Here is a 27,657-nt window from a genome sequence, read left to right as displayed (position 1 = left end):
ATTTTTAGTGAAAATGACAATTTAAATATCGCATTAATTCTTGTGTATAAATTACTTTCCAGCAAGATGAATTGATTTATGTGGAATAGAAGTGAAATCAAACAAAAAATTATCACAAGTTAGGGAAGTGACATTATTTCTTATAAGAAAGATCTTATAAGATCTTTCTTATAAGAAATTAGGACTGAGTTTTGACTAACACTGAAGTTTACAGTTGTCCTTGTAACATTGAAGTATAGCAAGGAGATCAGAGTTTAAGGCATTAGTTGTGGAAGATCTTGAGGCTTCTAATAATTGGGCTACAAGTTTGTGAAATGAAAGATAATGAATAAAAGATACAGTAATAAAGACTAGATGATAGTTTTCCTCCTAGCATCATTCATCTCCTTCAAATCCTTCACAAATGACCACTTACCTCCTTTTATAAGATGGAGCTCACAGCATGCCTTGTCTTTTTTTTGCTACAGAGATATCACAATTCTTTGAATAGCTTTGATGTTAATGAGTCCTCTGAGTTTGTTATTAATGACTAGTTCATGCCCGCAACAGAAATCTAGCAGGAACTCGCCATCATTGCTAGCTTAGCTCTTTTCTCCAAATTTTGCCCAAACCATTTCTCTTTGTGCAGTAATTCATGTCTGACTCTGCTGTTTAATTAAATCTTAAACAAGAACCAGCAGTTTTGTTTTCTTTATGCCAGCTTCCCCTTTCTAATGTCTAAAAAAATTTCTCCACTGCTTCCTTAGTAGAACCTTTTGCTGGATTAGGACAAAAAATAATTCTTATTGTCGAATTAGCTGTTTTCATACAAGAAACTTTTCTTAAGATGCAAGAAAAATTTCAAACTTTTTCTTGTAACTCAAGAAAGATTTATGCAAGCATGCTGATAGTTATCTAATAAAATATTGGTAAAGAACTAACTAGATTTGGTCCAGGTAGTGGTGGCTTGTCATGACTAGATTTTTCAAATAAATGACACATATTATAGTTAAAGAATTCTGTTTAAACTTATTTGATCTCAAAAGAAGTCTATGAGATTAAGTAGGTTAGATGGTGTGTGGTGTGGAGTTGCCATCTCCACACAACCACTCATCAGAATGAGTGTGACGATATCATGCTATAATAATAATATACTAATTGAGAAAGAAACAGTTCAGAATACTAAGTCTGTGATGTAAAAATCTTTGACAGAGTGAAGCTTATAAGATTAGCAGATAGAAATGATAAATGTATTATAGCTTATTCATTGTTCATAGATCACATCGTTAAGGTGGTGGTCTTTCTATTTGAACACCACATCAAATGTGATGTTCAAATAGAAAGTATTAAACTTAGTTCTTTACTTGAAGCAGATGAAGTTTTCCTCTTGCTGCATGTCTTCAAGTGTCTTCAGCCAAATTCATTAATTGGTATGACATTTGATATATGGAAATCAGCAATAAAAGTATGAAAATTGATGAGAAACATGGGAAAACGTTAACTGTAGTATATTCTCATTGCTAAATCTCTAGAAGTAAAACATTTCATCTATTTAGGTGCAATTTTTAGTGAGGATGGCAAATTAAATATGAAAATGGCTAAAAGAATAATTAATTCTTGTATATAAATTCCTTTTCAGCAAGGTGAATTGATTTATATGGAACAGGAGTGAAATCAGCCAAAAGACTGAGCTAACAGTTTAAAAGATCAAATACTGGAAACCATGGTTTTGAGAATTTTGATAAAAATTAGAGAAGTAAATATATAGCATCAATGGCAGAAGCTTATTAAAAATGAATTTTTTCATCACGATTTATAATTTGAATATAAAGTTAAAGCTTTCAAATTTAAGTAAAGAGAATTGTCTTTAAATAAAAATCAGCTGAAGTTATTTTTGCATGCAAACATAATATTAGTAATATTAAAGGAGTTGTAAGCAGAATGAATATATATACACCCTCTGTCCAAAACGAAACTTGATAGAAAAAAAAACACAGGACAATTATAATTATTCAAAACATTTATTTCAATAAATATATAATCCTTCAGCTTCGATACAGCATTTGGCACGGTCAATTAATTCGTTAAATGAGTTTTTTTATATCAGTTTTTGGGATACTGTTGAGGGTAGTGGTTACTGCTGTGTGAACGTTTTCAATGGTGTTGTATTGCTTTCCTTTCATCAACAAATGAAAGGAAAGGGTGCTAAATCAGGTGAATATGGTGAGTGATCCAACACACAAACTTGGTTTTTGCTCAAAAATTGTCTCACAATGTTCGAACGATGAGAAGGTGCATTACTGTGCAAAAGTGACCAGCTGCCTGCATCACGATATTCATGCCGTACTCGACGAATACTCGCTATCAATTGCTTCAAAACTTCGAGATAAAACTCACCATTAAGCGTTTGGACAGGCGGAACGAATTTTTTGTGGATAATGCCCTTGGAATCGTAGAAATAAATCAGCATTGTCTTTACTTTTGACTTCTCCAAGCGACTTTTTTTCGGATGCCCCTCTTCTGGTGGTCTCCACTCAGCACTCTGTTTCAGCCTCATACTCAAAACTCCATGTTTCGTCACCAGTAACGATCGTTTCAAGGAAGTTTGAGTCCTTATGAGGGGTTTTATTCAATTGGATACATTTTTTGGTCGTGGGGAAACAAATCTTGTAAAAACTTGTGGGGAACAAATCGCGAATTCAATTTACGAAGGCCCAAACTCTCGGTCAAAATGTTGTACACAGTTGATTTTGAAATCCCCAATTCATCTTCAATCAATCTCATGGACGATTTTGGGTTTTCTTTGATGAAATCGAGCACTTTTTGGATGTTAACTTCGCTCAGTCCAGTTTTTGGACAGCTCGCCGTTTTGTCGTCCTCAAGTGTCTCACGGCCACCTTAAAATCGCTTAAACCATTCATAAACTTGAGTATGGGATAAGCATTCATCATATGCTGTTTGAAGTATTTGATGCGTTTTGGTAAAACTTTTACCAAGTTTAACACAAAAGTCAATCGCAACTCTCTGTTTGAAACTCATTTTCTGACTGTTTGTCAAAACACAGTCACTCTTGGCACTATAACTCAGCTTCTCATGAAACAAATGTCATAAACAGTTGACACAACACTAATGAAGGTTGCCATTTTCGACAACAAAAAAAAAAAAAGATACAAGTGGCACCACTGGTTTCTTCTATTTTCGAAAAGTTCAGTTTCTTTTTGGACAGAGGGTGTATTAGATGCGAGATTTGCAAAACAAATATTTGAATCAAATAATATTTTTTGTTAAACATTACAAAACAAATAAAGAGAATGATGTAATTCTCTTTGTTTCACTTTTTTTTCCCTCAATATGTAACAGTGATTTTTATTTATAAATTTATTATGAAAACGAGGGATCACAATATAAAATGATGGGCCAGTTTATAAACATCAACAGATTTTGATAGCATGATATGGAGTGGGCATGCCTGACATAATGCATTAGTTCATTGCAGTTAGGTCTCTGACAAAAAAAAAAAAAAAAATGGTGCAACAGTGTATGATCAGTAAAGAATCACACTTAATTTCAACTTTCCTAATGGTGTGCATCTAGCTAAGTATACACTTTATTTAAACTGATCCTCTTTGTCTTATGGAATTCATTTGCATTAGTATTCCTAAATGTGTGATAAATTTTTAGTTATTGCAAAACAAAATTATCCCTGCCCATTTTTTTTATTTACACTTCATTGTGGTCTCAAATTCATGATTTAGTTTGTCCCTTGTAGTTTCAGTGTGCATTCATTCATTCACTATAAAAACTATTGAAAATTAAGTTTTCTAGTCAAAACTTATAGCATGACACTTTAAAGAAAATTCACTATAGTAAACCCACTATAATAAAAAACTGTTCCTTTGGACTCTGTGGGTTAACAACAGGTGACTACCATTCATTTTGTATCTTTAACTAACCATATATCTCAGAGTGGAAGCAAATGACTATTTGAAAGCTAAGTACAGAACAAAACAGAGAAGCCTTGACGGTTTTAAAACATAAAACAACTCAGTACATTGCAAAACATTTTATGTGCATTGTTTAATTTTTAATTATAACAGCAAGATGACTTGAACCTTCATTATAAAAATTCTTTAATGCATACTTTACCATCATCACAATTTCCTTCTGAGATGTTTTGTTTTGGTTCAGATACAGACCTTGCTTTTGAAGTAATCTCCAAAGATAGAGAATATTCATTATGGAGTTTTTCACAGTATGAACTGCTGTTCTGTCTTGTTGAAACAACAATGTTTGAAGGTCACAACTCTTTATGCACTAGAAAGTTGCATAAAGGTCATTCCACGTGAAATCATCAAATTAAAAATTAAAGCTGCATAATTTTGTATTTTGATGAAAGTGGGTTATTTGGTTATCTTATCATTTAAATGGAAGAAAATATTTTTAGATATTTTTCCTGGCATCCTATTATGGTAGCCATTTTTATTTGACAGACCCACAGAATTTTTACAGTTGAAGAGGGTTTTAAAATTAATTATATCTTATTTCCATACTGTTCAATTTTTAATTTTACACTGCCAATTTAATACTTAAGGTGTGTAATTTTTCATTTGATCAAGGGACAACTGTGAGTTATTCCTTAATATAATTGCTACACAGATGTTTCATAAATATAGGTGCCTCTTTAAATAATAATTTTTGATCATACACTTCATCTGATCCTAATGGTATTGGGTTTAACTTGGCTGTCTTGTGACTGCATACAAAAAGAGATTCCATTCTCCATATACCTTGACTGTTATTTAATTTCTAATTTCCAATTGTAATACACTGATGATGGATCGCAAACATGAATTGAACATTATCTGGGACAGATAATGTTCATATCTAGTTTATAATGTTCATTAACTAGGTAATGAACATATCTAGTTTAAACAGTCTTAATTAAATAATTTTTCAACTGTGTCCATGTGTAACCTTAAGTATTATAATTTTTGATTTCGTACTTAAATTTTCAGACAAACTAATTTTCTTTCAAGGTAGCAGCTTTAGGTGTTCTCGAGTTCTCTTTCCTCCCATTTTGTACTCTATCCTGCAAGTTCTAGTTTGAATCCAAAAGTCTGATTTTTTTTGGCATTTCATTTGTACGTGTAGTGGAATAGGAATGCCTAAAATCCCTTTGATTGAAAAATTATAAATAACAACTTTCCTTCTAATGGGAGAAAAAAAAAAAAAAATTGCCTCAAAGTGTACAAAATATTAAAAAAATGGCTAACTTTGAAGCCCAAAACAGTTATTGGAAGACCATACAAAAATTTGACATTTTTATAACATACAGTTGGTTGATAGATGACTATAGAGCAAGATTGGTCCTGTTCTGTTAATTTTCATCTTATCAGTCTAGATGACATTTCAAAAATGAAGAAAACACTTCTTTTTTTCATCTTTCAATGTATTTAGTATATTTAGTATCACCTATAAAGATCAAGACAATTTTTTTTTAGGATCAAGAGTGACATAACATGTATCAACAGCAAAAGGGAGAGTAAAAATTAAATGAATGAATATATCAACAGAAAAAGAATATATCAACAGAAAGCACTGAATGTCTAATTGGAGGATCTCTAATTTAATATGCACTTTTTTTAAAAATACAATTTAAAAGAGAATAACATTTTGATAACTAAAGTGAACAAAACAGATATGGTAATAATTTAATCAAGGAAAGAGTAGGATATGAACAGGAATTATATAAAACATTCTTATTAGGTTATTGCACCATGAATGAATTATTAGGTTTATTGTGTTTATGATGTAGCTATTAAAACTGACAATAAGATCATGTCCTTTATAAAAATTAATTATATGTAATTGGTAAGTACCAGTTGTTTTTATTATTACTCCTTCTTTAACAACAACTGTTCTGGAAAAAACTGTCAGGTCAGGCAAATCAAATCTCTCCATTTCTTTATATCATCCCAAATTCTTCCCTAACAAACACTGTGCCTGTTGAGGTTTTTCTTTTCCAGATCGTCTCTTGTCTGGTCTCTCCACCTTTTTCCATGATCTTCTTCATGGTCACTTCCCCTCAAAATTCCATTTCATACATTCATCTTGCTATTTTTTTTTATTTTATTTATTGCATCTTTCTATATACTAAATATGCTGAAAGATAATTTTTAATTTTTTCTTTATGGAAGAAACACATCAATAAAGTTGATTTGGGGCATACATATTCCACTATGCATATAAATAAAACCCATCCACCCACCCATACAAAACCTCACTTGTAAATTCAATCTTGTGCCTGCAGGTAGGGTACAAAATGGAGAAAACGAGCACATTGAATACGTAAAGCAGATGAGCCATCTTGGAAAAAAAAATCGTTTCTCTGAAAATGCAAATAAGTACACTTTAAGCATAAAAATGGCAGTAAAAAAAAAGCTGTGATGAACCATAATTAACAAACTGGCAGAATTTTTTTTTTTTTTTTTTCAAAGGATGACAAAATAACTTGCTTTCATTAAAAATCAAAAATTATGCAGTCTCAGTCCCTGATGAGCTCACTTGGAATAACTCATAAGAACTCTGATATGGTGATCTGATGTTAGAGTTATTGTAGTACTTTATCATCAAATATCAAAAATATTCATCCTAAAGGATGCTACGCTGCACATGAATACCTTGTACAACACACACACACGCAGTCACTTTTTTTAATGTGCAGAGGTCACTTGTGAAGTTGGCAGTGATTTTCTTACATACACTAATGAAAGTTCTATTTATTAACATAGTCTGTGAAAAAGTAAGTGTACTTCATCTATTAAGATGCCAATTAATTTTCTATCTTCATCCAGCATTTTAAGAAATCCCTTGAAAACTGATTTGCAATTATATTGAAATACGTTATTAGAATTCTGCAAAGATGAAATTACATCCTGAAGTAAAATTTTACATATGGTTGAGTCAAATATCTTAAAAAGCATGTTCCTCTTGCTGCTGGCTAGAGAGATGTAAGAACACCTGTATGCTTTCAATACTTATTAGAGCACTTACAGTAGCTAAAGAATCTTCTGAACCAACAAGTTGTGTTCTAAACAAGCTGGAGACAAACACTGCACTGACATTTTGAGAAAGCACAATGTTGTAAGGACCAGTAATTTATTGTTTTCATGAGTGCCAGCATGAAAACAATGCTGCCATCCCCATTCCACCAATTCCCGTCATAACTGTTTTTTTTAAAATAATATTCCATTTTTACACTACAACCTGTATAATAAAGTAAATAATCTTAATAAAGAACAGATCTACTCTGTAACAAAATATGTTAGCAACTCATCTCCTTGCTAATTAATAAAATCTCTCCAAGCAAATTGTGTAGTAGAAATATAAGTAAAAGAGAAATTTCAGCCTCATCTCAAAAAAAAATTTATTTTTTCAACAGCTACCTTTGATTTTTAAAAATTGTTTACAAAAAGCTTCTACAGCTATGATGAATAAGGCTGATGAAGTTTATGGACGAATTCTGTTAGTGTAAAATGGACCTGTAAGTTTATGTCTGTACATGTAAATTGCAATATCATGGTGGAGATAGGTACATAATGTAATTAAGCTGCATCACAATTTCTAACTCAGCTGAGCTATACAAAGGAACCATAAATAGCCATATTAATATATAAATGGAAAAACTAGTTTTGAAATATGCCAATCTGAAAATAGCACCTTTAATTTGCACATCAACCACACTTGAAATATATTATTGTATCCAGCCATTCAAAACTCTTATGCATATAAAATATCTTGCATTCTTAAGAATCTATTAGTTTTAATAATCAGATTCACACAAAAATTGACTGATAAAATATACATCTGCACAGAACATTCAGCCATATGTAAAATGTGCAGCCTTTGAAAAAAATATTTTTGCACTTATGAAAGAAATGACATAAGTATTAACATTATATGGACTACCAACATTGTGCAAAAGCCATGATGGCAAACTTGCTTAATAAATTATTGCATATAAATATTATCAACTGTCAACTATTGCAATCGTCAGAACGTAATGTAATCAAAAATATGAGAGGAGATCAAAAAGAGTATATCTAAAAATTACCACAGATGAATTGCCATCTGCTTAGTTTAAAAAGCATGTGAGTTCCTTTCAAAAAAAAAAAAAAAAAACAGAATGACTAGAAACTTATTTTAAACTTTTACTCCATAAATAAACTAGTTTCTCCATTTGCACTTGGTTTAACAAAACTGTACATCAAAAACATCTATACATAAAGAAACTTCACAAATACTTCCATTAGAAGGTAAAAAATTAAAAGCACCTCAATTCACATTAAATATGTACTAATCACACCATATCTAAAGATTACTTGTGTCCAAACTCTGTAATATTTATTACAAATGTTGGGCCTTGTGAATCCTTCTGTACACAGCAGTTCTGTATCTTGCTAAAAATTTGTACATAAAGTTAGCTTCAAGAGTCTTGTTCATCATGAAGACCTGAAATAAAGGATTTTTTTAATAAAAAAAAAAAAAACATGATAGAAAACTGGTGGCATGCTAATTTGTTTTTCTTATTATCAACGGAAGGGACAGTATAAAACATACCATTTCTACCTATAACAGTGACAGCATGTTTTAAGATATAGTTATTATTATTATTTCAGCTATTATTTATGAATGAAATTTATGGCAAGGTTTGATGAGTGCTCTCCAACCAGTAGGCTGCAGGTTTAAATCCTACCGTGGACATGGAGATTCAAGCTAATGGCTTTAGGTGGGCAATGATTTCAGTGCCTGATGAGACTGCCATCCTGCCTATTGGAGGCTTACAAAAAAAAAAAGTTCCATGTTTGGTCTCTAGAATAAGGTGTCTAAGATTATGTAAAAAATAAAAATAAAATATTTCACATAAAAAATAAATTAAACATGAGACTGGGGGGGGAATCAGCCCATCTGTCAATCTAGTTCGCTGTAGCATCACTGCTTTCTATCTATGTGGATTCAAATCCTATTGTAAAATCTTTAAAGTGACCCAATGATATTCAAAAACAATGGATGTTTGATAAATTTAGTTTAATCCTTTAACCAAGTGTAAGCAAACAAAGTTTGTGCCTGAAGTATCTTCAGGACTGAGGCAATTCATGGTAAAGGTGGACCAAGATCTCGTCAGTGGCAACTCGTATAGGTAAATATGACTTCTCCATTGCTTCCATCTTAGTATCACCATCTCTGGGTCTGGCTCCCACTGACGAGATGTCTGCAAGGAGATGTGCTTTGCATTATGGGAGATACTAAGACAAATGATGAGAGCTTGGTCCACTTTTACCATGAGGTTGCCTCAGTCCTGAAGATACTTCAGGTGCAAACTTTGTTTGCTTACACTTGGTTAAAGAATTAAACTAAATTTATTATAGTCTAACCAAGTGGGAAAGAACTTCCAACAATGGATGTTTGAGAATGTCATTAAGTTAGAGTGATTTCATTGTCTGGTATAATGCTACCACTCTACTTATCTAAAGCATGAAGTGCCTGAATAAATATGTTTGGTCCTCAGAGCCATTACTTTTTTTTCTTTTTTCTTTTTTTTGGGGGGGGGGGGGAGTTCAAGCAGACTGTTCCTTAGCTGACAATTATACTAATGTACTACAAATTTACAATATTTTGTAGGTTGTTCTTCATTTTGATTGGTACAGTTTTATTAACCAAATACAATGTTATAGTAACAACTTCAGTCATAAAAACTAAAATAATTGAAAAATGTTTTAATCACCATCTCATGGTCATCATCTGGAGTATATACCTATACACAAAGAAACCAGCTATATTACAATACACAATGATATGCTAAAGTCACACTAACACTACTAGCCAGACCTAGTGAAAAAAAAAAACAAAAAAAACATTACTACATCAAAACTAGAGTCCTGTTAATAGTTTGGCTAGAAATTACTAACAGATAAATTAGAACAAAAATAACACTGATGGTGTCCAATACATGAAATAAGAGCCGAAAAGATTACTTAGAATCCTAAAGTGAAGGTCTGCTAGAGAATCTGAAAAAAAGTTATGTGGGCTGAATGTGTGCCATCGATATTCTTGGGAGTTTTAAGCCACCATTATTGTTTAGATTAGGATGGTTGATCAAATTTTCATAGCCATCATTAAGTTATCAGGTTTCTGATGCAAGAAACAGGTACCTTTCCAATCAATTTGGTGTAGAGTGCTAAGAGATAAGAGAGTAATCCAAGAGGTTCAAGTGTGTCTTGTGCAATTTTTTTTTTTTTTTTTTTTTTTTTTTTTTTTTTTTTTTTTTTAATTTTGCAACTGCAAAAGCTCTAGTTGAAATGTGTTTATGATAGGAGGTGTAGGTCAGTCTAAGAAGAGAAATCTAACTGTGTTTGGATATCTCAGTACTGATTGATTCTATGTTATTTTCGACCATCTAAACATAAGAAAATTGACATAAACTGGGTTTTATATTAGCCGAAGGATTTTAATTGATACTAAGTAATTTTTTACTAAATAATTTAAGGAAATTACAATGTCAACTAGGATATACATTAAAATAAATGTTAATGTATATCCTAGTTGACATTGTAATTTCCTTAAATTATTTAGTAAAAAATGCATAACCAACGTCTAAGCCTTTCCACGAGAATTATGATACTAAGTAAGAAATAACCAATAAGTTTTGCCAACTTAGCTGTTTGGCTTCTTCAGGGTGAATAAAAGAGATACAAAACAACTTAAACACTTAAACTGTTCATGAAGGAATGAACCGAATACAATTATATTTTTTATAAATACAGAAGAAAGCATACATCGAACGCATGGAGTGTGTATGATGACAACTGTTGTTATGCAGGAACGTTTTAACTCTGGCGTGCTGAATGATCTTATGAGGGTCTTCCAAATATGTTATGGCTTCTTTTATGCATTGGGAGCAGAAATCTTCCTCTAAATAGAGCATAGTGCTTTTGTCCCATTCGATGGTATGGTTTGTCCTCGAGAAATTACTTCTCTTTTCCATCATTGCCTAAAATCTAACTTTTTCTTATGGAATGAAACGATTTACGAACAATTAACAGGGCTCGCAATGGGAAGCCCTCCCTTGTGCAGATCTCTTTATGGAGAAACTGGAAAATGACATTTTGTCTCAATTAGACCCTAAACCAGCATTTCTCAACCGGGGTTCCGCAAGAAATAAAAATGAACAGCAGTGGCAAATAAATGAACTTAAACAGCGGAAGAAAATAATAAACGTTCTCTGAAAGGAATAAATTCGAGTTCGCGTTAATTGTATTAACTCCCACTAGGATGCGAGGCAATGCTGTCCGTGATCACAGAGAAGTGTTGATGTCAAAATCTCTTGGAGATGAACTGAAAAAAGTTTTTGATGATGCCACAAAAATGGTTAACTTCATTAAACAAAGGCCAGTTCACTCCAGAATGTTTAAAATTCTGTGTGAAAACCTGAACAAAGAGCATATAAATATTTTGCTCTATACAGAAGTCCGGTGGCTAAGTAGAAGAAAAGTTCTAAATAGGGTGTGTTTGAGCTAAAAGATGAATTGCAAGATATTTTCAAGAAAACAATAAACAAGATTTTGCCAAGTGTTTTGAAGATTAAAAGTGGGTGCAGATGCTAGCCTATTTAGCTGACATTTTTCATTACATTAATATGCTGAACAAGTCACTGCAGGGCCCTGGAGAAATATATTAACTTCAAGTGACAAGATTCTTGGATTTAAAAGACGGCTGAATCTTTGGAAAAATCATGTTGCAAAAGGGAATCTTGATATGTATCAATTACTGGTGGGGCTTAAAAGTAAAGAAGGATATCATTAAATTTCAAGTCTTATTGTAACCCACCTGGAAGAACTGATGATAATAATCGAACATTATTTTCCATTCCTTCCAACACAAATGTATGATTGGGTGAGAGATCCATACTCGGAATCTTCTGCTCATCTTGAGAACTTGACCTTAAGAGAAGAGGAAGAAACTTTGTGGGCTGCAATCTGATCATACATTCAAGATGAAATTTACTGACCTATCCGTGAACAAGTTCTAGATTTCTGTTAAAGAAGAGTATCCTACTATTCATAGGAAAGCAATAAATATATTGCTGCAGTTTTCAACGTTTTACATGTGTGAGCAAGCTTTTTCTTGTTTGACAAGTATTAAGAGCAAAGACAGAAATCGTCTCCCTTCTGTTGAAGATGAAATCTGTATTTGTTTATCTAAAATCCAACCCCAAATTAAGTATTTGTGTACCAAAAGACAAGCACAGGTTTCACATTAGAAAATTAAACTTTATCATTCATATTTTCTCAAAAAAACAATTCTTTGGCACATATCTTTGTTTATATGACATTTTACTTTGATTTATCTGATGATTTTGAAAATTATAAATAAACGATAAAGTTATTATAGCACTTATTATTTGTTTTCCTCATGATCTTTAAATTCATAAATAATAAAGAAAGATACTAACAATGATATATAATAATTATGTAGGGGTTCCCAACAACATAGATATTATTTCAAGGGTTCCACAAAGACAAAAAAAGGTTGAGAAATGCTGCCCTAAACCCACAGTGTGTGGAGGTATGTGAATGACATTTTTATTGTATGGAAAAACACAGAAAAGATCTTTTTGATTTTCTTACCAAGATCAACTCCTTCCATCACAAAATAAAGCTCACCTTGGAACTTGAGAAGGACAAACAATTACTTCCTGGATACTTTAATTAAGAAACAAATGGATGGACATATCAGCCTTGCAGTCTATAGCAAACCAACCAATACAAGTCGATACTTGCAATTCATATTTCTCAAAAACTAAGCATCATACACATGCTAAAAAATAGGGCCTCTCGCATCACTACAGATGATAAAGATCTCAATGATAAACTATCCCACATATCAAAAATCCTGAGAGACAATGGTTATCCAAAAAAATTGATCCATAAGATACTTTTCTGTGACCCCCCCCACACACACACACGCACAACAACAATCTGAGGAAATACGTTACAAATCCACCATCGCCATTCCTTATGCTGGGACAGTTTCTAAAAAGATTGCTACACTCCTCAAGCCACATGAAATACGAGTGACTTTTAAACCTTTAAAGACTATCCGCTGTTTTTTAAGATCTCTGAAAGACAGTCATGCCTTCTTCAAATATGCCAGTGTCTATAACATCCCCTGTTCATGTGGATAAAATTACATTGGTCAGACCTCAAGAAATTTGAAAATTAGAAAAAAAGAACACATAGGAGATGTAAACAATAACAGAGAAGACAATTCTGGGTTAGCCCTTCATTCCTCGAGGACAAACCATACCATTGAGTGGGACAAAAGCTCCATTCCCTATTTAGAGGAAGATTTCCGCTCCCGATACATAAAAGAAGCATAACAATCATCTGTTCTAAACACAACAATAGAAACCAAGGATTAATTCTAGCTGATATTTGGAAGACCCTCGTAAGATCATTAAGCAAGCTAGAGTTAAATTTCACTGCTAATTACAGAACGTTCCTGCATAACAACAGTTGACATCATACACTCTCCATGCGTTTGATGTATGCATTCTTCTGTATTTGTAAAAAATACAATTGTATTCGGTTCATTCCTTCATGAACAGTTTAAGTTGTTTTGTATCTCTTTTATTTACCCTGAAGAAACCAAACAGCTAAGTTGGCGATACTAGTTGGTATTTCTTACTTAGTATCAATTAAAATCCTTCGGCCAATATAAAACCCAATTTATGTCAATTTTCTTATATCTCAGTATTATCGAAGGTGGGAGGGGGGGGGGGTTCTTTCTTGCAAGAGATCAGAGACAGGACTGAGTTTTGGTGGCATTGAAGTCTACAATGCTGTCCTTGTCCCACTGGGATATAACTAGGAGATTGGAGTTCAGACAACTGGTCATGGTGAATCTTGAGGATTCTAATGCTTGAGCACTACAAGGTTTTGTCGAATGAAAAGGAAGAGTGGAGTGTCACTGTCATCAGCAAAGCTATGGATAGGATTGAAAGACTGTGAAAGCAGGTCATTGATATTATAAGCTATTATATAAATTATATTAATAATATATAATTTATAAATTACAAGAGGAAGAGAATAAGCAAAGGAACAGAACTTGAGGATACTGTTGCGTTGGTGGGGAAATTTGAAGAGAAGAAACTGTCCACCATGACATATAGTGAGCAACTGGCTAGAAAGCAATCCAGTTGCAAAGTGTGGAAGGCAGATCATAGGATGTGTTTTGATAAGTAGGCACATATTCCAAACTCTATCAAATGCCTTTGAAATGTCAAGGGACACCATATGAGTTTCTCCAAATTTTTCCATGGCTTGATTCCGGAGGTGGGTAGTAAGAGCAAGATCAGCTGTAGACTGCATATAACAGAATCTGTACTGCTGGTCACTGATTAGTTGATACATCTCTAGGTAGTTTAAGTTAGCTGTTGATAACTTTCCCGATAATTTTAGAGGAAGCAGAAGTGAGTGAATTGGATGATAGTTCACTGGTTGAGTTTTATCACCTTTCTTTGGGATGGGCTGCATGTGGGCCTGTTCCCATGTTGTAGGGTAGATGCCAGTTGAATAGAGTTCTGGGACACAATTTTTTAACAGAATAGGTGGGATACCATCGGGACCAGATGCCTTGTTTGTGTTTGGGTTATTAAGGATTATTTGAATTTCTTTCTGGCAGAAGACTATGGATAGAGCTATTCTTTGTGGAATGGAGGGAACATCAATGCAGGAATTGGAACAGAAGAATGATGCCAATAAGTCAGCCTTGTCTTTAGATGAGGTAACTACAGTACCACCTGGATGTGAGAATGATGGAAACCTGGGTGGGCAAAAGTTGCACCCAATGGCCTTGACAATGGACCAGAAGGAGGACTGCCATTTGGAGAAGGCAAATTTACAGCATTTGGTCCTTTTAAAGTCTGATTTGGATTTGCTGATGATTCTTTTAACTGTTGCAATGCAAGAGCTGTATAGGCAGCGTGAGCAGCTGGAGTTTTGGTCTTGAGCCATTCTTGGTATGCTTATCACCTTCATATATCACTTTCCAATACCTGTCTGTCATGCTCTTATCCATGCCAAGCCTATTTTGCTTACCCATATCTTGAGTTTGTATAACAACCTCCTCTATGGAATCCTGCTAATCCAGTAGTATCGTAACATATCCATTCCATTTATCCAGTTCTTCTGTGACTCTACTGTAAAACATAAGCAGACTTACCTTTAATGATATCATGTTATCCTCTAATCCAGGAATTCTCAACAGGGTCTATATATCTGAAGGGATTAAATGGGAGTCAATGGGCTAATTATATTATTATAATTTGCTGAGGAAAAACTAAAAACAGGCTGTGTATATCAGAATGTGGGAACCTAAGGATAAAACTGAGTAACCTATAAACCAAATAATTATTATCAAAGAAAAGTAACTGTTATACATAATTAACACTGATTGTTAATATTTTGATAAATGAATAAATAAATATTAACACATTTTTCTTATAATCATCCATTAAAGTTAAAATGTATTTTTAGATGGGGGTGGGGGTCAATGAGGGAGAAATCTTAATTATACGTTAGCAGGTAAAAAAAGGTTGAGAACCACTTGCTTTAATAAAGTACCTACTAAACATTTAGATACAGCCCAAACAAGCTTCTCCAATATGGATATGTTTTGATACTCAGAGAATTGGCTGCCTGAGTCCTAGCTACTCCATTGTACAATATCTTTAATGCCTCCATGCTATTCGCTCTCTATCCTCTTATCTAGTTCCTTCTCAGCATCCAGAGAACTAATCAGCCTGCTTTACTAAGTGATTACTTAATAACTGAGCTATTTCTAATTTATCTAACATTTTCCTACCATCCACATTGATTCATTAATGTCATTCTTCAGTGGTCATTCTTCCTTACTTACCACACGATAAAAGAAATATTTTGGATTTCCTTTGCCCTTTCAACTGATTTCACCTTCATCACCATCCATCTGACTCTTTTGGCCTTCTTTATTATGCTCCTAAAGTTGGTCATCACTTTTCTATTGTATCCACTTTATATATATATATATATATATATATATATATATATATATATATATATATATACAGCTCCTTCTTTAAAGTTTTATTCATCTTAACCTAGAGTACCCATCCATCTTATTTTTACAAAAACTGTGCCAGCATCCCAAGACATGCTTTCGGCTCACCAATGTCCTGTTTTTCAAAATTGTATTTCAAATATGAAATGTTTTCATGCAGTAGCCATAAATCAACTGTTACAGGAGTGAGTACTATTATCTTCTGGTAACTTATAAGTTATGTATGAATTTATTTCTATTATCAAAATGCTTGGTTTTCTTTCTTTCATTAAATGTATTACGAGCCAACCATTCAAGATGAAGAGAGAAATTGACTGTTTTTTAAGACTTAAATCATATTTTCTTTCATCACTGAAATATTTATTAATGATATGAAATTGAAAAAAGAATATTTACCTCTGCCAATGAAGACTTATTGCATAATTTGATTAATGACTTCCTGATAAATTCACAATTTAAGCTTTATGTAGATGAATTTTATAATATAGTAATGGAATATATACAAGAATGGGCTCATCCTTTTGAACAATTTATTTCAATGTCCTGGATGCTAAATAAAACTATGAAGATGAAAAACATCTTCATAGCTTGACAACTATAAATTCAATGTCCATGTTAGCACAGATAATGGACTAAGATAATTTATTTAAAGAATTCGACTACCTGAAAAGTTACACTCAAGGAAAAGTTACATTTTGGAATTACTGTCAGACTTCTATAAGTGTTACATGAAAAGAAATTTTCCATTTTCATAATGAAAATATTTCTTTTGAAAATATGAAAACCATTGGTAAGTTTATTTTGACACTGGTTGGGTCTATTGCTTCAGTAGAAAGTTTTCTCATTAGTAAATTTATTATGGAGCAAGGATAAAAATCAATTGAATATTGACTCAGTACAATCAATGATAATTATGACAATGTATGTCAAAGAAATTAATGATTTTCACAAGTTTGTGCATAAAGGAAAAAAAACATTAAAAAGACACATTCCTTTGAAAAGTATATAAGAAAGAAGAACCTACTAGATTCATCAGTCACTAGCAGATTCCAAGAAACAAACTATTGGGACTTCAGGAAACAAGTAGGTCAATTTTGAGGTAGTTTTTATGTATTTTTAGTGGAAATGTTTTAATTGCTACTTTAAAAAATGTCATTTTTTTCATTTACTATTCATCAATTAAATCCTTCATTATTAATTTCTACTTAATTAGCTGCTACTACAAACAATCATTTTATATTAAACTCTCACAATAGATGAAAAAGGATACCTTTTCGAATACCTAATTTTGTTCCAATTTCTATTGATGATTTTTAGTCTAAATAGTGAATTTTAGGCATTAAAATTTTTATTTATTTAATTTTTCCTGAGGAAATCTCAACCCCACCTCTCAGTGGTTGATGTCTTTTTTTTTTTTTAACACCTTAATCTAACCCTATGAGATTTGTTCTGACTCTGAGGATGCAGCCAAAGCTTAAGATACTGTCAGATCACTTCTCATACACCAATGTTTCAAACTACCTTCTCAATTTATTATAATATCCTGTCTTATAATTCCACAATATTCCTTTTAAATCATGTATGGTTTTAACTGTATCAAACAATACCATGACAATAAATCATAAATAAGATATTTAATATCTGGTTAATATTTCAGTAGATTTAAACTAGCATTATCAGAGTTAACTGCTGTCATGATATACAAGTAACAATAAACAGGATAAAAGACTTTTGTAATGGATTAAAAATTTAACTACCACCTTGGTGGTAGTTAGCAAAGTTACTTGCTCCCTCATCCCACAGGTAACTAACTACCTCCACTATCTTTATAAAGAATTCAGTGCATTTTAAATTTATAATAAAAATCACAGTACTAAAAATTTAAACATCATGATTAGTTCTGGTATTACTTCTCTGCTTGAAAAATGTAATACTGACAAGAGATCCTTGATGTAATAGTCTCATCCCCCCCCCCTCCCCATAAGACATATTTGAATTATTCAAAGTTAGAGTATGTGTTAGTATGCCTGGAAATGAAAAAGCTACAAACATTGATGTTTTACTTTCAAGATCTTTAACATTATTTTTTTTTCTCCTTTACATTTTTTACATTCGAATTAATATTTCATTTTAAATTTTACAAGTTTTATAGTATGATTACTAATAATCATTCATTACAAATTTATTTTTATCTTTAATAATATCCTATTATTTAGTTTTACACTTTTAACTCCTTTTCATATATCAGCTTTAAAATTTTACAAATTAATGGAGCTTCATCTTACTATTTTACTCATCATTAATACAATATTCGTTCACCATCACCTGCAATCTTCACATCAAATTTCATAGATTGTTATTGCCAAAAAGCACAATGAAAGTAGGCAATATATATGATCATTTCATAAAATGTTTATTTTAATTTTTAATTAAAACAGAGTTGCAGTCAAAAGACACATCCTGACCTAACGGTGCTCTATAACATAAAAGCTTGGCTTAACTCATTTTATCAAAGATTACAACTTGAACTAGAAGTTCTGAGACAATATAAAGCTACAAATCTAAATATATGGAAATGCAGTTCCTCCCTCCCTTCCATCTTCAAGCTAATTTCTATATGAAACATTTAGAGAACAAAGCAAGTACTCAACACAGCTACTCTCCAATCTACATTTGGGCCATGAACTTGTTTTTTTTTTTTAATATCTGATCCACTCACAAAAGGTCATAAGACTTATAGCACATTAGTGACGTGTGTGGGCAAGAGGAATAAAAGAAAGGAGGAATCTATTCACATTTTGCTTGAACAGCTGAGGATTGTAATCTTTGGGGAAGGCAGAGTGGGGGAGACTGTTCCAAAAGATAGAAGCAGATGGAATGAAAGAGGAGGCAGTGAAGAAGTTGGTGAGGTGAGGTGAGTTTCAAGACAGACTGTAAAAGGGTGTGTTGATTAGCAGTAACTCTTGTTCTAATGATTTTGGAGGAAAGTGGAGGAATAATAAGTGGCCAATTCAGCAGAGCACTGCCATGAAAGTATCTGTGGAAGAGGCACAAGGTAGAAACTGAACATCTGTGACAGAGCGTTCATTAATTAGCCAGAATGCTCTCTTCTGGATAGAATTGAGCAATCTCAGAGAGGATTTTGGTGCACCATCCCAAATAAGGGAGCAGTATTCCATGGGCAGATTTGGGCTTTGTATAGAGTTAGCAGCTGTGAAGGTGTGGAGTAGTATGCTATTTTATTTTTGTAAGGTCATTTAAACAGTCAATACTCTAAAATACACTTCACGCTACAAAAAGAATCAAGCTGTCTGCCTTTTCTTGACACACTAGTTAATGTCTTTCAAACAGTTCACTATTATTATTATTATTATCATCATCATCATCGGAGAGCTCCATACAGTTAGAGGTTCATCAAGGAAGGTCATAGATCACATAGGTCATAGATTGAGATTCGGTATCTAAATGGCTATAATCCCCATAGGATAGAAAAAATATTAAATGCTCCCCCAGAAATTCTTCCCCCACTGTCTACCACAGAAGATTACAGCAAAACTGTCACCATCCCATACATTCAAGGCACATCTGAAAAGATATCTAGAGTGCTTAGTAAACATCGGCTATGCACCATATTCAAACCTTATGTCAAATTCGCAACTCTCATCTGTTCACCAAGGAGAGAATCTCTTCTACCAACCAGGAGTCTATAGTGTGCCATGTTCACGTGATCAAACTTACTAGAGACAAACAGGAAGAACTGTGGATGTCTGCCTCAGTGAACATAAAAAAATACATCTGGCACTGTCATTATGGCAAGTCGGGTCTAGCAAAATATGTCTTAGATACTCCTGTACACAGGATCAATTGTAAAAAAACAAGAAACTTTCGTGCTACACAGAAGTCATTATAAGTCAGAGAGATTGTTTTGGGAAGCAACAGAAGCCTTGAAGCATACTCCAAACCTCAACAAGTATGGTTGTATAAATTTACCAAAATTTAGGAGACAGTCATCTTAAGACCTAATTAATACCTGCTTTCTATTTTTGTTTTTCTTTTTTTTTTCCCCAACATAGATGGCACTTAATCAGGACTTTAGTCTTTGTGTTGTCCATTGCAAATGTTTAAACTAGTCCCACTGTTATACCAGATTGTTGTTGTTTCATGTACTGTGACCAACTGTTTTCATGCTCTGAAGATGCTGGATATATCTTATTATTTATCTTGATACCATTAAAATATAGATAAATAACTTCCAATCCTAAGCCTTGTCAATTCCTTTTGAGACAAATGTTGAAAGTTTATTTTCCACTTGGTTAGAGTATAATAAATTTAGTTTAATCCTTTATCCAAGTGTGAGCAAACAAAGTTTGCGCCTGAAAGTATCTTCAGGACTGGGTTAAGGTGGTACACACCAGGGCAACTCGTTGCAAAATATAAATTTTGCAAAAGATTTATTATACTTTTGAGACAAAGCTCTCACATGATTTTCCACATTGCAAGTAAAAACTGCACGATCATTCCCACTAACTAGAAGCATAATAACTTGTTTAGAGACAAATTCTTAGATTCTATAACCAAATCCAACATTCATGCAATGCAAGTCTGTTTAACTACATGCTGCTTAAGATAGCTTTCCCTCAGTAATTCTATTCCCTCCTCTTACATGTTTAATCTATAAATTGTTTTTCTCTCCTTTTGCATGCTGTCATTTCCTTCCAATGTATATATTCTCCCCACCATAGTTAAAATCATCTATAAATTGCCCTTCCATTAAGATGAATCTATCTGTGAAGTTTAAAGACCTCTTCACATGACTGCAATCTATAGCAGTAACTACCCAACTATGAATTTTTGCTCTATCTCCCCCACAAAACAGCCTTGAACCCACTGCCTGTAATTTTTTTTTTGTTTGTTTTGACTCCTACCCACAAAAGGTTGTAAGTCTACAGCATTAGTGATGTGGATGGATTAATACTTTTATTTTTATTATTTTTTTTTACAAAATATGGAAATCCCTGAATAGACCAAAAGACCAAGCCACTTCAAGACCTCTAATAAGTAGGAGAAGTGGTTTTACACTGAACAATGAAATTCATCACACTCTCTCTCTCTCATCTGAAAACAATCAAATCTCATCACAGGCTGAAGAATATGCTAACTGCTCAGTCAACTAGGACAGCAACATCACCATACTGGACCTCTACTCTACTCAGATTCATTTTTCTGCAGTCATTACCAATACTATCCCTCCCTTCCTATTCTGCCTCTTCCCTGAATATAGCTATGGATATCACATATTTTATTCCAGTAAGGATATCCTCTTCTGTTAAATAACAAGGTCTCATGAATGCTAATAAGTTTTGATCAATTTGCATTTATCAATAATAAGAACTCATCATCTCTATTACCATTATTTGTGAGTGAACATATATGGTAACTGACCTGATAAATATCAAAGTAACTCTTAAAACCTGACCAGTTAACAAAAGCAATCAAGACAAGATTCATCAAACATACTCCCTTCCCTGGTGCAATCATTTTCTGATTGACAAAATGAATCCCACTACTGCTGGGAGTCATCCTTACCATGCTATCATAAGGAACAATCACACGTCTTAATGCACATGTCCATGCTCTTATGCAACTACTCTAACACATTCAGTCTCTTTCATTATTTCTATTCATTCTTTCAGTGAATAACAATTTCCATACCTAACACAAAATCCATGAGGTGCAATCATCTTGCAACTACAAATCCTTCCAAACACCAAGAATCATTCTGCACATCAACAAACTGGACACTATTTTTCCTATATATAATTTTGCATTTGATCATTTGCATTCACAGCTCTCTGTCTCAGTTCACTGCTATCAATACCTTACAATATACTCACATTTTCTGACTCTTTTTCTCTTTCGTTTTCACCTCACTCAAGAGTTCTTTTATATCAATTCATACCATACATACCTTTTTTCAGGTCATCTGTTCCAACCAACACAATACATTCTATGTGTTCTTCCTGCTTGCATATTCCTCAGCCACATCGCAAATCTTCATCCAGAAAACATTTGCACTGTTCCTTCATCTAGGCATGCCTCATGATGGTAAAAAAATAGTATAAACAGCACTGATGCATTTTCCACTTTTTTTTTTTTTAACCTACAGCACTAAGTTGGCCTCATGCTTAAGCCAGAGACTGATTCAGTGCTGGAGGTTAAAAAACAATCAGCAGCAGGTATAATGTGCACTAATTACAGAGCTCACTTGATATCCTGTGGTGATAGTAATCATCACTGCAGTTTAACAAAAGATACATGTAAAACAAGATTCTCTCCTCTTCCCCTCCCACATCAAACAGACTACCTTACATTCATTACTCTTTTTTCTTCATTTTAGTCCGATTTTAATTTTCTTTTTATATATAACATATTCAAGAGTACTACATTCAATATTAAGAATCTTTTAACTAATTAAATAATAACAATCAATTTCATAATAATGAACTTGATTGTTATTATTGATATCAAGAACACGTTGAGTTCCAGTTTCCTGATTAATCACCTTATCACTTCTCTGTCATTCAAACTTGCATTTGAATGACAGATAATGTCATTCAAAACTTGCACTAATTAATGGCAAAAATTAAGAACAATACCAACACATAGAAATAACTTATATTAACCCTCAATATTCACTACAGTATTACTAATTTGAATATAAAGAAATTATTATATCATTGGTATCAAGATAATTATCATTACTAATGCTAGATTAATTTCTAATTACATAAACTAACCATATAAGGTATGAAACTTTCTTCTGAAAGTGAAGCATTCTTATTAATTAAACCAACAAAATTCTTGGCTTTATTTACTAACTGTCTTACCAATATGATTGCCTAACTTAAAGGTTATCAATCAAAGCATCTAAATTCTTATATTTTGTAATCCCCTTCCCAAAGTCCTTTTATGTCAAATCCATGACCTTCCTTATGCTCAATAAAACTCTTTCCCTCCCCCCTACAGTTGGCCTCTCCTGACAACAACATAATTTCCCATTTCCCCACCAGGAACTTGAACATTGAGCCAAGTTTCAGAAAATCCTGATATCTCCAGTTTTTAATGAAAATATCTCCCAGCTAATAATTTAAATTACAAAACATATTTTTTTATAAACTTTGTGTGTTAGCGAAAAGGAATGAGTGACTTAAAGAATGTTGTGATTAATATTGTGTATCCTTCTTCCCATCACATATCATGCTGAGATATCATTATCATGCCATAATTCATATTATCATCATAAAACTATCTTCTATTCTTGATGAATCAATTCCATAAGTTGTGGAATCTGTAATCTTGAGTAATGTAAAGTCCTCTAAATTCTATTTGTTCCACTGCTGCTCAAACCATAGTTTCTTCACTATCGGAATCTAGGCATTATATTATAAACTTCCTGTATTTACTCTTGCTTTTACAGCTATAATAACTAGCAAATAAATCCTCCTCTTGTCCTTTAATTAAAGAATTCCAAATTTAAATTATTTGTTCTTCTTCTCTTCTTCTGTTGCATCAGTATTATGACTGGAAGCTCAGCAGCATTTCCTTCCATTCTTCTCTTCTGTTTGCTTTCCTCTTTATTTTCTAGTATGTTTTTAGTCCAGTGCTTTGTTTTATTTGATCCAAGTATCTTTTCCTTGGTCTTCCTCTTTTTCTTTTTCCTTTGATTTTGCCTTCCATTATTCTTCTCATCAGACTTTCATGTCATAAGATATGTCCAATCCACCTGTCTCTTCTTGTTATTAATGTCTTTATCAGTGTTCTGGGTTCATTTACTTCCATAAGCACTTCTTCATTAGATTTGTTGTCTGTCCATTTTATCTTTTGCATTCATCTCTCTAACACCACATTTCAAATGCCTCCAGTTGTCTAATATCTCCTGTACCCATTGTCCATGTTTTGCTGCCATAAAGTGCTATACTCCATACATAAGTTTTTAGAAGTTTTTCCCTTAGTTGTAGACTTAAGTTTCCTTTTAATACCTTTTCCATTTTATTGAATTGGTTTTTTGCTATGCCTATTCTTATCTTTATGTCTTCTTTTGATCTTCCTTCCTCCTTTATTGTTTTATCTTACTATTCTTACATTTTTACATTACTGTTGTCTCTACATTACTGTTATATTTGTTCTTACTGGCATGAATACCTTATAATTCATTTCCTTTTTCTTGTAAACAGTTTTTCAGATCTTGTACTTTTACTCTCCAGGCAAATATTGTATAACTGAGAAACATTCTGATCTACCTTATTTAAGATACTTCCAACTTTCCATATCATGGAATCTACTTAAACTGTAATACTAATGTTTATGGTAGCATTTGTCTGGAGTATTACCCAGTCTGTTAAAATCCTCATCACTCAAATATGTTCCACTTATACAATCCTGTTCTTCACCTGATTCATTTTCCAAAAGTCAAGTAGAGAAAAAAATGTAGGATTTTTTTTTCACTTGGTTATAAATTAAATTTAAACTTGCCAAGAAATTATATTAATGTTTAATCCTTTATCCAAGTGTAAGCAAACAAAGACAATACTTATAGTGAAGATACTTCATATAACTTTGATAAAGGATTAAACATGAATATAATTTCTTAGTAAGTTTAAATTTAGTTTGTAATCAAGTGAAAAAACTTTCTATATCTACCTCTAATTCAGAGAATTTTAATAAAGTAATACACCTTATTTACTACTTGTGTATAAAAAATATATGGCTTCTGCATTAATTCAACATTGGTATCTCTTCTGGGTTTGGTTCCTATTGATGTTTTCGTCTTTGGATTTACATGCTTCCTAGAGAGTAGAGAGGCTCTGCTTGGTGGTGGGCTTTTGCCTATCACTGATCAGAGCCACCACTGAGTTTCTTGTCCTGAAGTGATGAGTTTAGTAGTGATCCTTTAGAGTCACTCAGTGAGATTCAGAGTAATCTCATAGATCACTCAGAGATTTTGGAGAGGTATCCCCACACTTTAACATACTTCACGTGCAGACCCTCTCCAGGTACCTGGGTATCATCTTTCACTATTTGGAATAAACGATTATAATAGTCCAAGCGCTGAGATTGTTCCTGAATACTACAGCATTCTCTGCTTAACTCTAAGACTGCTACATCATTTGGGCACTGACATTCTTTCCATTAATAACAGTAAAACTTGGTATAAGGAAATCTTTAACCACTTCCACAGTTAGGTATTGTGAAAGTTTGCGGGTTTCAGTAATTAATAACTTACTGAAATTCCAGGAATACATTAACAGGAGGGATCTTGCTTGGAGAATTGCATATGGTCACCTTCCAGTAAATGCCATCAAATGGAGGTACTTTCACATTGGCGATCCAATCTGTGACATCTGTTATAGACTAGAAACACTGCAACATGCATTCTAATGCTGCCTTCTTGCCCTGTATTTAAACAGATTAGTAATGTGTTGGACATTCCATTACTTAAAACGAAACAGGTTCTTCTTTTTGCAATACCCCCCACCTGTTAACAATGGGAAGAGAATTTTGATTTTTATAATTAATAAGTTAAAATATCATTTATAGAAAGTTAGGGAAAACATGAATTTGAAAACCAGCAATATGACATACAAATGTTTTACAATATTGTATTATAAAAAATGTTATTGTTCAATCCAATGAATATTTTGTATTTAGAAAGAAGCATTCTAGAAGATACCAAATTTTTGGCTAGGAGGCATAGACTGCCCCTGCATTATGCAGTATTCACTAAGGGAAAATAAAATTCTATCTATTTTTATTACGAGAGGCTTTTTTTAAACAGTTCCATCCTCTTAGTTCACTGTGGTCTTATGGTCAATTGTAGGAATGACGGGTGCAATCCAGAGAGAGAGAAAGAGAAGACCAACTCAAGGTAGTTAACTTAGATAAGGCTAACCACCTAGGTACTAGCCATCCCTAGATTTTAGTTTCAGTTGTTCTTTTGTTTGCATGAGACTGGAAAAAACAGGAAAAAAGTATGGCCTTTGGCTACATGATGATATAAAAAAGCTGAGGCCTTCTTTTTTCTATCTCATCTACTATCCATCTGCTTTCTACTAATACTATCAGGCTCAGTTGCACTCAATGGCGTATTTAGGTATTTCCCACCCCTAGGCCTGCAGAAAGTGCCGCCCCCCACATTTTAATGAACATGTTGATTTACATGCATAACCTATTTATATCGTAAATTCATAATATAAATATAATTACAAAAATGAGAGCCTGGAAATTTCCACCGCCCCTCAAAATTTGCTGCGCTAGGCCCGGCCTATACCTAAATACACCACCGGTTGCACTCATATATTAATTATTCTAGGTTCATCATAGATAAACACCCTTTTACTTTATCACCTCAATAAAAGTCAAAAGAAGTCTGGGCAGTGATCCTTCCCATAATGCATAGCATTATACTCATCTGAAAGGGTGGGGGTGCATGAGTGCTTTGCATTATGGGATACTAAGACAACTGATGTGAAGTCATCGGCCTCACTGTACAAGTAGCCTAGTTGTGAAAATACTTGCAAACTATCAGGCTACACTTTGTTTGCTACACTTAGATCAAGGATTAAATAAGAATAGAATTTCTTGATAAGTTTAATTTATAAGTCAACTACAATGTATTAGTTGACTTATAAACTAATGTATATTACAATGTATTAAAAACAAGCCTCAAGGAGCCTATACAAGCTCATACTAGAGAAGGCCTTAACAAACATGCATGCTCACAGTGGGATATTAGCAACTCCACCAAAACGTTCATTGGCAATCACGCGATATAGCGTGATGCGAGTTCTCACTTTTTTTGGCTGATCATGCATTGTCGCGTGGACGTCGCTATCAAGTTTCTAAGCGGAATAGTATAGTGGCCACAGCGAAACGGCGCATAATATTTATATTGGCCACTAGGGAAGGGATCGACTTTTGTGGAGTGGGGATGGCTGCCAGCCATTGTCTATTGTTTATGTTAGCCAGTGTGCACAGTGGCGGCGTTCGGACAAGGTGACGACGCGATGATTTTGTTTAGTTATTCGTTGATTTAGCGTGCTTAAAGTTTGGTTTTTATTTATTTTGAGTATTGTTTTTGTTTTTTTTTTAGTAAGTTCCCTATAAATGTTGATTTTTGATAATTATTATTTTCTATTTGTACATTATTTTTAAAAATTCTATGTGATTATAAAAGACTGATAATTAAAGTTATAATTATTATATTTAAATGTTTTTTATTTGTAAAATATATAACTTATTTGACCGAATTACACATAGCACGATATCGCGTAATAGATATTTAGAGTATATAAATCCTATGTACATAATAATAAAAGCATATAAATAATATATTTAACTTATTTTGAGCACAATAAAAACTAAATAAAAAAATATAAAAAATTTGGCCACCACACGAAATTCCAATTTTCTGCTTGGCAATGAACATGTTAAGTTTTTAATTCGCCGCCACTAAAAGTGATC

At 33.0% G+C, this 27,657-nt stretch overlaps 1 protein-coding gene across 1 annotated transcript in view; it reads right to left on the bottom strand.

Moving 5' to 3' along the window:
• Nucleotides 1-7,386: 7,386 nt before the first annotated feature.
• The window catches only part of Atg9 (autophagy-related protein 9), a 335,809-nt gene continuing 315,538 nt past the window's right edge, over nt 7,387-27,657 (bottom strand). The window contains exon 22 of the mRNA XM_090394931.1: nt 7,387-8,490. Within this exon, the coding sequence (XP_090251057.1) occupies nt 8,481-8,490 (10 nt within the window). The 3' untranslated portion in view covers nt 7,387-8,480. The remainder of the gene's footprint in view (nt 8,491-27,657) is intronic.

This window comes from Typopeltis vanoorti, chromosome 6 (assembly GCF_054136105.1).
Source record: "Typopeltis vanoorti isolate ZY-2024b chromosome 6, IOZ_Tvanoo_1.0, whole genome shotgun sequence".
Taxonomy (NCBI): Eukaryota; Metazoa; Arthropoda; class Arachnida; order Uropygi; family Thelyphonidae; genus Typopeltis; species Typopeltis vanoorti.
The sequence above is the reverse complement of the archived record's forward strand: the minus strand, read 5'-3'. Positions and strand labels throughout refer to the sequence as shown.